The sequence below is a fragment of the Vulpes lagopus genome, chromosome 3 (genome assembly GCF_018345385.1).
Source record: "Vulpes lagopus strain Blue_001 chromosome 3, ASM1834538v1, whole genome shotgun sequence".
Lineage (NCBI taxonomy): Eukaryota > Metazoa > Chordata > Mammalia > Carnivora > Canidae > Vulpes > Vulpes lagopus.
The window spans coordinates 68,424,859-68,436,597 of record NC_054826.1 but is presented as its reverse complement, the minus strand read 5'-3'; the positions used below and the strand labels follow the sequence as shown (position 1 = coordinate 68,436,597).

General features: G+C 44.8%; 1 protein-coding gene across 1 annotated transcript; it reads right to left on the bottom strand.

Annotated features, from left to right (window-relative positions):
* Window positions 1–1,133: 1,133 nt before the first annotated feature.
* On the bottom strand, window positions 1,134–1,904 carry LOC121487017 (KH domain-containing protein 3-like). Its single transcript, XM_041748494.1, has one exon. The coding sequence runs from the start codon at window positions 1,866–1,868 to the stop codon at window positions 1,134–1,136; it is 735 nt and encodes a 244-aa protein (XP_041604428.1). The 5' UTR covers window positions 1,869–1,904.
* Window positions 1,905–11,739: the final 9,835 nt, after the last annotated feature.

The window sequence follows — 11,739 nt, the reverse complement described above, 5'->3', positions numbered from 1 at the left end:
ATTGTACCATTATAGTTCAGGCAAATGAAACTTTATAAAGTGCAGGGAATAGCTTTTTTTAAAAGATATTTTTGTTTTTAAGTAATTTCCCCATTCGATGTGGGGCTCAAACTTACAACCCCAAGATTAAGAGTCACATGCTTCTCTGACTGAGCCAGCCAGGCAATTCTATGGGCAGGGAATAACTTGAAGTGTAACACATAGAAAGCCATTTAATAGAGGTTATTGTAATATTGATCTTGGAGTTTAAAACTTTTTCAAAACTCACATCTAAAGAGACAAAATATTCTAAATTTTCTGACTTAAGATAAACAAAAACCAAATTAGTATTGAGATTAGTTTGCTATGACAAATTCTCCTTTGCAACAGTCATATAAGAGTTTGGAGAATTGATATAGCAGTTAGTAGTGTTAAAAAACAAATTTCAGGGTGCCTGGGTGGCTCAGTAGATTAAGTGTCTGCCTTCCGGTAATGTCATGATCCCAGGGTCCTGGGGCTGAGCCCCACATCCGGGCTCCCTGCTCAGCGGGGAGTCTGCTCCTTCTTCTCCCCCCCCCCACTCATGCTCTCTCAGTCTCTCCCTCTCTCTCAAATAAAACTTTTTAAAAAATCAAGTAAATTTTAAATATTCTACTAGCTTTATTCAGGGATTTATAAATTGGCCAGCATTCCATCTAGCGAATAAAAAGGACTCTAAAGAGCTGCGGGTAGGACAAAGAAGCTCCTTTTAGCAGAGTGGATTGTTTGTGGCAAGGTGACCTTCCTTTAGGGGATGGCAAGGTTCTAGCAAGCTGATTACCTCCGTAGAGTTGTCCAGGTAATTCCAGCTTGAATAGTTTAAGATTCTACTCCTGGGAGAGGTTAAAATTATAATTGAAGTTAGGCATTATGTCTTGGTTTGGTTAATGTGGGCTTAGCACAAATGACTCCATTTTGGGCCTATTGTCTCTTTTTTTTTTTTTTTTTGAAATTCAATTCTTTATTAGAACTCTTTAGATCAATGTTTGCAAAATCACCCACAACCATCCCTTCCCCAGCTTCTGCCAGAAGCAGCAAGACTTAGATGAACAGAGCACTAGTAAGGTCTTCCACTTTATCCTTGCCTGGCTCCTGCTCCCGGGCCCGAAGTACTTTCATAACCCGGTAACCACACCCTGGGTAGCGTCAGGAGATCGTTGGGTCGCCGCCTCCCGGGCCACCGCGCTGGGGGACACCTGGGTCGCCGCCTCCCGGGCCACCGCGCTGGGGGACCCCTGGGTCGCCGCCTCGCGGGCCGCCCTCGGGGACCCCTGGGTCGCCGCCTCGCGGGCAGCCCTCGGGGACCCCTGGGTCGCCGCCTCGCGGGCAGCCCTCGGGGACCCCTGGGTCGCCGCCTCGCGGGCAGCCCTCGGGGACCCCTGGGTCGCCGCCTCGCGGGCAGCCCTCGGGGACCCCTGGGTCGCCGCCTCGCGGGGAGCGTCGAGGGTCCGCTGGGTCACTGCATCCTGGGCAGGGGCCTTCTCTGAGCCCAGTTCCGTTCTTTGTGCCCGGAGTCGGCGATGATAGTCAGCCAAATTCATGATCATCTTGGATACATCTTTCTGGTAATCAGGCCGACCAAATATAAAGATCTCGGCCTCGCCCTCGGGGTCCCACTGATTAACGTGGAGTAGGGTCTGCGACACACACTCCACGTGCGGAATGTACTCTGCTCCTCGGCCGAAGATCGCTTCAACTAGCCATGCCTCGAGATGAACTGTCTTCGGATTCTTTAGGTACTCAATGTGGAACCAGTAGGGCCGCTTGGTGAGGTTACCGAGCACCGTGAATAGCGTCCCCTCTCTCTGCTCCAAATGCACGAGCGTCGGAAACCGCCTGGGAGTGGCCATGCTGCTGCACGCCTTGCTGTGCGGCTGCCAACCCGAAGGCGGTGGTTGGGATCAGCTGCAGCTCTTTTTTAAAGATTTATTTATTTAGGGCACCTGGTGGTTCAGTTGGTGGTCAGAGGGTCATGATCCTGGAGTCCTGGGATCAAGCCCCCTGTCAGGCTCCCTGCTCAGCAGGGAACCTGCTTCTCCCTCTCCCTCTGCTGCTCCCTCTGCTTATGTGCTCTTTCTCTCTCTGCCAAAGAAAATCTTTAAAAAAAAAAAAATTGTATGAGTGGAGAGGGGTAGATGGAAAGAATCTTTAAGCACACTGCCTGCTGAGTGTGGTGCCCAATGTGGGGCTCGAGGAGGGTGCTCAACACAGGGCTTGATCTCCCATGTCTGAGATCCTGACCCAAGCTGAAATCTAGTCGGAGGGATCCCTGGGTGGCTCAGTGGTTTAGCGCCTGCCTTTGGCCCAGGGCATGATCCTGGAGTCCCAGGATCGAGTCCCGTGTCGGGCTCCTGACATGGAGCCTGCTTCTCCCTCCTCCTGTGTCTCTGCCTCTCTCTCTCATTATCATAAATAAATAAATAAATCTTAAAAAAAAAAATCTAGGGATCCCTGGGTGGCGCAGCGGTTTAGCGCCTGCCTTTGGCCCAGGGCGTGATCCTGGAGACCCGGGATTGAATCCCACATCGGGCTCCCAGTGCATGGAGCCTGCTTCTCCCTCTGCCTATGTCTCTACCTCTCTCTCTCTCTCTGTGACTATCATAAATAAATAAAAGTTAAAAAAAAAAAAAAATCTAGTCGGGCACTCAATCAACTGAGCTACTCAGGTGCCCCCTGTTGTCTTTCTTTCTTTTTTAACAATTATTGATTGCTGCAGGAAAACAAAATCATGTTGTTTTCCCCATCCTAAAGGTGAGAAAACACAACCAAAAAATTAAAAGTTATTCCTTTATGGTCCTCAAGGAAATTATAAAAGGTTTAATACTTCACATCATGTCCCCTTAGTAAAATCTCAGATCTCCTTCCTACTTGAACCTGGCCTCCCAGGCTTTTTATAAGATTATATTTCCTGGAATCCCTGGGTGGCACAGCGGTTTAGCGCCTGCCTTTGGCCCAGGGCGCAATCCTGGAGACCCTGGATTGAATCCCACTTCGGGCTCCCGGTGCATGGAGCCTGCTTCTCCCTCTGCCTATATCTCTGCCTCTCTCTCTCCCTCTCTCTTTCTCTCTCTCTCTCTGTGACTATCATAAGTAAATAAAAATTTTTTAAAAAAGATTATATTTCCTTTTGGGACGCCTGGGTGGCTCAGTGGTTGAGCATTTGCCTTTGGCCCAGGGGATGATCCCAGAGTCCCAGGATCAAGACCCATATGGGGCTCTTTGCATGGAGCCTGCTTCTTCCTCTGCCTGTGTCTCTGCCTCTCTCTCTCTCTGTGTCTCTCATGAATGAATAAATAAAAATTTTAAAAAAGATTACATTTCCTTTTATTTATTTTAAAGATTTTATTCATTTATTCATGAGAGACACACACATAGAGAGAGGGAGAGACACAGGCAGAGGGAGAAGCAGGCTCCTGTGGGACTCGATCTCAGATCCCAGGATCACACATGGAGCTGAAGGCAGGCGCCCAATTGCTAAGCCACCCAGGCGTCCCTTCCTTTTATTTTATTTTTTTAAGATTTTTATTTATTTATTCATGAGAGAGACAGAGAGAGAGAGAGAGAGAGGCAGAGAGAGAAGCAGGCTCCATGCAGGGAGCCCGACATGGGACTCAATCCCGGGTCTCCAGGATCAGGCCCTGGACCGAAGGCAGCGCTAAACCGCTGAGCCACCCGGGCTGCCCCCCCCCCCTTTTTTAAAGATTTTTATTTATTTATTCATGAGAGACACACACACACATGAGAGACACACACACACACACACACACACAGAGGCAGAGACACAGAGTAAAAAGTACCTTCCTTTTATTTTTTTTTTTATTTTTTTTTTTCTTCCTTTTATTTTTAAAATAAGGTTGTACTTCCAAATGCAGCTCACTGGTTATCTCTAGCCTTTTTATCTTCCTTCAGGCAGGGAAAGAGCAGAGTACATTTAACATGTATAGAATAAATATTTTATGTCCATCTCCTTGCTGAGATAGACCTGTTGAAATCCTGGCCCTGGCCACACAAAGACCGCTTGCTGTTTCTGGCTATAACATAAATATTTAATTAAAACCTACTTTGAGCCATTCTTCTTAAGGTATAAAATACGCTAGCCTTGGGGTATACTTAGGCCATTTCCAAAATCTATCTATTATTTATTCCAGGGTTTTTATCAGCTTTGCAAACTCAGAAGGCAGTCACTTACTTGGCTGTTGGAAATGCTTCCAAGAGATGAATGTTTAACCTTTGAGCTACTGTTTCCGAAAGAGTATCAGGCAACCAACCATCCATATAAGAATTGGAATTTGGAATAAAATGAAAATTCTACCATTCTTTTTTTTTTTTTTTTTTTAAGATTCTATTTATTTATTCATGAGAGACAGAGGCAGAGGGAGAAGCAAGCAGGCACCATGCAGGGAGCTCCATGTGGGACTGGATCCTGGGACTTCAGGGTCAATGCCCTGGGCCAAAGGCAGGCGCTAAAACACAGCCACCCAGGGATCCCAGAATGCTACCATTCTAAAGTTGATCCTTTAGCTCCACAGTTAATTTGGTTCTGTTTTAAGGCTGGATCATGGTTAACTCTTGGTTGCCTGGGACCTCCAGCAGTCTGCACATTCACCTGAGGACATTGCAGCATAGATGCAATGATCCACAAGCTTCTTGCTTTCCTCTGTATTCAGCATTGCTCCAGCAGGACTTTTGTTTTAAATTATTAAGGATTTGTTATAAATAAGGCAGCCTGGGTGGCTCAGCGGTTTAGCGCCGCCTTCAGCCAGGGGGTGTGATCCTGGAGACCCGGGATAGAGTCCCACATGGAGCTCCCTGCATGGAGCCTGCTTCTCCCTCTGCCTGTGTCTCTGCCTTTCTGTGTGTCTGTCATGAATAAATCTTAAAAAAAAAAAAAAAGGATTTGTTATAAATAAAGATTCTTCTTTAATAAATAACAGATCAGTTCCTGTATCTTCAGAAGCTAGTCTTTGCTTGGATAGACAAAGGTTTTGAGAAAGTCATTTTTTTTTTTTTAAGATTTGATTTATTTGAGGGGGGGCACCAGCAGGGGGAGGGCCAAAGGGAGAGGGAGAAGCAGGCTCCCCTCGGACTGGGAGCCCTATATGGGGCTTGATCCTAGGAACCAGAGGTCATGACCTGAGTCGAAATCAGACACTTAGGATGCCTGGATGGCTCAGCAGTTGAGCGGCTGCCTTCCGCCCAGGGCATGGTCCCCAGAGTCCCACATTGGGCTTCCTGCATGGGGCCTGCTTCTCTCTCTGCCTCTGTCTCTGCCTCTCTCTCTCATTCTGTGTCTCATGAATGAATGAATGAATGAATGAATGAATAAATAAATAAATAAATAAATAAATAAATAAATCAGACACTTAACCCACTGGGCCAGCAAGTGCCCCAATCATTACTTCTTTTGGCTCCATTGCCCAAGATTATGAAGTCACACATCATACTTCTGTTATAATTATTGGGAGGATTGGCAGTTAATCTGTTAATATACCTATAACCAAAATGACAGAAAAAAAATTGAAGTGTCACAGCATAAGCATAAGGGAAATGAACCTAACTAATAAAGGTATGATGTATGGGGTTTAGTCAATGTAGATACTAAGGATTGATTTGACCAGGCATGGCAAAATGGATTTTTATTACAAGAAAAAAAAAAATCAGGAATCCAAACTTCAGCTCCATTCCGCACTAAAAAAAACAAAACAAAAAAAAACACCTGATTTAAGCCAGCTATGATTTATTTAATGGTACTTACATTGACAATAAAACTCTTTATTAAACAAAAGCAGAGTTGAAAGTCTAAGCTGCAGGGTCAGAGCCACTCCTGTCTTGTACTATGTCTTCCAGTAGTTACTGAAGTGCCTTCTTGCCCAGTTTAAAATGCTTCCCAGGTGGGGCCTGGGTGGCTTAGCCAGTTGGGCGTCTGCCTTGGGCTCAGCTCATGATCTCAGAGGGAGGAGCGAGCCCTGCGTTGGGCTCCTTGCTCAGCGGGGAGTGTGCTTCTCCTTCTCCCTCTGCCTCCTCCTCCTGCTCTTGCTCTCTCTCATTCCCTCTGCTTGTGCTCTCTATTGGGAGTGGCAGGCAGAGGGAGGCAGGCAGTGGCTGACCCCAGGACCCCAGGACCCCGGGATCATGACCTGAGCCAAAGGCAGATGCTTAATCAACGGAGCCAACCAAGAGCCCCAATAAATAAAATCTTTAAAAAAAATTACTTTGAGCAAATATATATTATCCCTAAATGATGTAACCCTATGGATAACCACATTATTACAGGTCACTGGAACTTTACTGAATACTTCCAAAACAACTCTCAAATGAAAAAAAATTTTTTTAAAGATTTTATTTATTCATGAAAGACAGAGAGAGAGAGAGGCAGAGACACAGGCAGAGGGAGAAGCAGCTCCATGCAGGGAGTTCCCCATGTGGGACTCGATCCCAAGACTCCAGGATCATGCCCTGGGCTAAAGGCAGGCACCAAACCACTAAGCCACCCAGGGATCCCCTGAAAATGTTAATATTCAAATTTTGAGAGGACGATATAAGAAATATAAATCATAACAAATAAGGGTAGGATAAGAAAAAATATGACATAATTCTGAAATTTGGGGTAAATTAGAGATATTTATAGTTGCAAGATAGATGTGAGAAATATTTTGTAAAATCTATTTCAAAGTATAATATTTTTTTGAAGATTTGTTTGCTTATTTGAGAGTGTGTGGGCATGAGCAGAGGGAGAAGTAGGAGTCTGATGACATGGGACTCAATCCTGTACCCTGGGATCATGACCTGAGCCAAAGGTAGATATTTAACTGAGTCACCCAAGGGCCCCCTTATTTCCGAGTTGTTTTGTACCTCCTCTTGTGTAACCAGATGCCCCTTGTTTACACCTCTTCTTATCTGCCCCTTGTTTACATCCCAATTCTTATGCTAAATCATCCTTTACTCAATCACCTTTTAAGATTAAGAGATAGAGCCTTTCTCCATTCTCCCACTTTGCGGATGAGAACACCCAGGCAATGAATCTAAAATAAGAGCACTGAGGGGATCCCTGGGTGGTGCAGCGTTTGAGCGCCTGCCTTTGGCCCAGGGCGCGATCCTGGAGACCCGGGATCAACTCCCACGTCGGGCTCCCGGTGCATGGAGCCTGCTTCTCCCTCTGCCTGTATCTCTGCCTCTCTCTCTCTGTGTGTGACTATCATAAATAAATAAAAATTAAAAAAAAAAAAAAAAGAGTATTGAGCTCAGATCACACTTACACTTCGAGAAATGTTTGCCTGCTAAACCCTGTACCACTAGCTGAAGTCTCTCCCCAGTTTCTTTTTTTTTTTTTTTTTTAAGATTTTATTTATTTATCATAGCACGCGCGCACACGCAAGAGAGAGGGAGGGGGAGGGGCAGAGACACAGGCAGAGGGAGAACCAGGCTCCATTCAGGGACCCCGATGTGGGACTTGATCCCGGGACTCCAGGATCATGCCCTGGACTGGAGGCAGGCGCTAAACAGCTGAGCCACCCAGGGATCCCCCTCTCTCCAGTTTCTTAAAGAAGTGAAAACATTTGGATTGCTTTTCTTAGTTCTCAGGATACAAACCAAATAAAAACAAGATGTCTTGGATTCTTTTCATTATGAACTGGAATTCAGGGAAATTTACTAAAAATTCTTCTTTGAGAGCCTAGACTATTTTTAGAAAAACACTTTATGATAGATGTAGGTTTTTTGTTTTTTGTTTTAAGATTTTATTTATTGGGCAGCCCCAGTGGCGCAGCGGTTTAGCGCCGCCTGCAGCCTGGGGTGTGATCCTGGAGATCCGAGATCGAGTCCCACGTCGGGCTCCCTGCATGGAGCCTGCTTCTCCCTCTGCCTGTGTCTCTGCCTCTCTCTCGCTCTCTCTGAATGAATAAATAAATAAATCTTTAAAAAAAAATGATGTAACTAATAAACTGATCAGAAACCTTATGTGTTGCTGCCTCAGCAATAGTTTCACACATTTGTCCTCTTTTCCTTGGTACCTAACATAGTTCCTATCATAAACTTTTTAAAATTTTATTTATGATAGTCACACACACAGAGACACAGGCAGAGGGAGAAGCAGGCTCCATGCAGGGAGCCCGACGTGGGACTCGATCCTGAGTCTCCAGGATCGTGCCCTGGGCCAAAGGCAGGCGCCAAACCGCTGCGCCACCCACGGATCCTTTTTTCTTTTTTTTTTTTTTAAGTAAGCTCTATGCCCAGTGCGGGGCTTAAATTCACGATCCCAGGATCAAGAATTGCATTTACCAACTGAGTCAGGCAGGTACCCTCCTATCATACAAGTCTATACTGCTGTTTCCACAACCAATGAGTTGGGTACTTTGATACACAGAAATCCTTTGTGGTTTCCCCTTTTCCTTTGCAAATGTTGAGCTTAGGGGTTGAAGAATGGAGACATTATCAGCCATAATGGAAAAATCAAATGTATATAAAATGTTTGAGGGCAGCCGGGGTGGCTCAGCGGTTTAGTGCCGCCTTCAGCCCAGGGTGTGACCCTGGAGACCTGGGATCCAGTCCCACATCAGGCTCCCTGCATGGAGTCTGCTCCTCCCTCTGCCTGTGTCTCTGCCCCTCTCTCTCTGTGTGTCCCTAATGAATAAATAAATAAAATCTTAAAAAAATATAAAAAATATAAAATGTTTGAAAGTGAAAAGTGGTTGAATGAAAGCTAAGAGGACAGACATCTTCATTCTGGATGCCTAATAAGGGGCTGTCCCAAACATTTGGGTTGGCGAATGGCATATTGAATTTGAAATGGTGAAATAAAGTCATATTTGCTCATTATACTCTATTAAAACCCACTAAAAATACAAAAATAATTAAATAGAGGGAAACCTCCCTTCTCCAGTGAAAGAACAGTCACAACTATTGTGAGAGTGCGGGTTGAAAGTTGACACTTAAAAAAAAAAAAAAAAAGGAAAGTTGACACTTCACTTCCTTGACCTTGAACAATTTGTATCTTTTCCACAAGTGCCAGAGTCTTTTTTTTTTTTTTTTTTTAAGATTTCATTTATTCATGAGAGACACAGAGAGAAAGAGGCAGAGACACAGGCAGAGAGAAGAGAAGCAAGCTTCATGCAGGGACTCAATCCCAGGACCCCAGGATCACGCCCTGGGCCAAAGGCAGGAACTCAACCACTGAACCACCCAGGTGTTTCAGTGCCAGAGTCTTTAAAGGGATATTCTTGGTTAGAGCAATCAAACAAAATATTAAGGATGGGTCACTGGAGACGTAGAGAATATTCTTGTGGAGACCCAATTTCTGTCCAGGAAGCAGAACTGGGAATAAGGCAAGCCATCCTTACCATTCGTATGATCTTTGGTTTAGCTGCTTACTTAAGGAGGAGGCCTAGGGGTGAAATGGGTGGAAGAGGTACTGTGGGGGTCATAGGTAGAGGGCCTGACACAAATTGTTTGCACCAATCCTCTTGATTTCTGAGAGCTGAAAGAAGATGTATTCATAGAGAAAGCAAATAGCAGATTTGGTGAAAGGGCATTTGAAATAACAAAGGGAGGCTCCCCAGGTATCAGAGCAGCTAAGTAGAAAAAAAAGTCCCCTCTTCAGTATGCCTGGATTGCTCAGTGGTTGAGCACCTCCCTTCAGCCCAGGGCTTCATCCTGGAGTCCCGGGATCCTGGAGGTCTGGGAGTCCCACATGGGGCTCTTTGCATGGAGCCTGCTTCTCCTTCTGTGTCTCTGCCTCTCTCTCTCTCTCTCTCTCTCTCTCTCTCTGTGTGTGTGTCCCATTAATAAATAAGTAAAATCTTTAAAAAATAAAAATAAATAAATTTTTTAAAAAATTTATTTATTTTTAGATATTTTATTTATTCATGAGAGACACACAGAGAGAGGCAGAGAGGCAGAGACACAGGCAGAGGGAGAAGCAGGCTACCTATGGCGACCCCAATGTGGGACTCTATCCCAGGACCCCGGGATCACACCCTGAACTGAAGGCAGACACTCAACCACTGAGCCACCCAGGTGCACCCAAAACATTTTTTTTTTTAATCATGAGAGACCCACACACACACACACAGAGAGAGAGAGAGAGAGAGAGAGAGAGAGAGAGAGAGAGAGAGAGGCAGAGACACAGGCAGAGGGAGAAGCAGGCCCCATGCAGGGAGCCTGAAGTGGGACTTGATTCCCGGTCTCCAGGATCACACCTTGGGCTGCAGGTGGCGCTAAACCGCTGCACCACCGGGGCTGCCCAACATTTTTTTTTTTAATTAAAAAAAAACTTTTTTTTTATTATTTATGATAGTCACAGAGAGAGAGAGAGAGGCAGAGACACAGGCAGAGGGAGAAGCAGGCTCCATGCACCGGGAGCCCGACGTGGGATTCGATTCCGGGTCTCCAGGATCGCGCCCTGAGCCAAAAGCAGGCGCTAAACCGCTGCGCCACCCAGAGATCCTCAGCTGCTCAACATTTTAAAATTAAATGTAGAATTCAGTGGTTTTTAGTATACTCAGAGTTGCACAACCAACATCACTATCAAATTCCAGAACAGTTTTATCGTCCTAAAGAGAAACCCATTAGCAGTCACTCCCCATCCCTCTCCTTCCCAAGCCCCTGCAACCATTAATCTACTTTCTCTATGGATTTGCCTCTTGTGAACATTTCATATAAATGAAATAATAATTTATGGCCTTTTATGTATGGCTTCTTTAACACTTAGTGTAATGTTATCAAGTTTCCTCCATGTTGTAGCATGTATTAGGACTTCATTTCTTTTGATGAATAATACTTCAGTGTATAGATACACATTATTTTGATAATCCATTCATTCAGTTGAGGGACATTTGGATTGTGTCTACTTTTTGGTTGTTATGAATAATGCTGCCTGCAAATTCATGTAACAAGTTTTTTTTTTAAAGATTTTATTTATTTATTCATGAGAGACACACACAGAGAGAGAGAGAGAGAGAGAGAGAGAGAGGCAGAGACAGAAGCAGGCTCCATGCAAGGAGCCTGACGTGGGACTCGATCCCGGGTCTCCAGGATCGATACTAGACCAAAGGCAGGGGCTAAACTGCTGAGCCACCCAGGGATCCCCCATGTAACAAGTTTTTGTGTGAACTGATGTTTTGATTTATTTGGGAGAGAGTGGAATTGCTGGGTCATCCACTGAGCTTTTTATTTATGTTAATATATTTTTAATCTGTAAATTTTTTAGTTTTATTTATTTTTTAAAGATTTTATTTATTTGTTCATGAGAGATACAGAGAGAGAGAGAGAGAGAGAGAGAGAGGCAGAGACATAGGCAGAGAGAGAAGCAAGCTCCATGCAGGAAGCCTGATGTGGGACTCAGTCTTGGGACCCCAAGATCACGCCCTAGCCAAAGGCAGACATTCAACCACTGAGCCACCCTGGCGTCCCTTTATTTTAGTTTTATTGAAATGTAATTGACATACAGCACTATATAATCTTAAAGTGTAGAGCACAATAACTTGACTTACATACATTGTGAAAAATCACCACAATAAATTTACTTGACATCCTTCCTGTCAGGGTGCCTGGGTGGTTCAGTTGGTTAAGTGTCCAACTCTTGATCTTAGCTCAGGTCCTGATTTCAGGGTTGTGAGTTCAAGCCTCATGTTGGGCTCTACAAGTGTGGAGCCTACTTAATTTTTTTTTAAGATTTTATTTATTTATTTATGAGAGACAGAGAGAGAGAGAGGCAGCAACACAGGC

What these genes read in the sequence shown, in the direction of transcription:
- LOC121487017 (XM_041748494.1), bottom strand. Translation starts at nt 1,868, where the DNA reads ATGGCCACTCCCAGGCGGTTTCCGACGCTCGTGCATTTGGAGCAGAGA.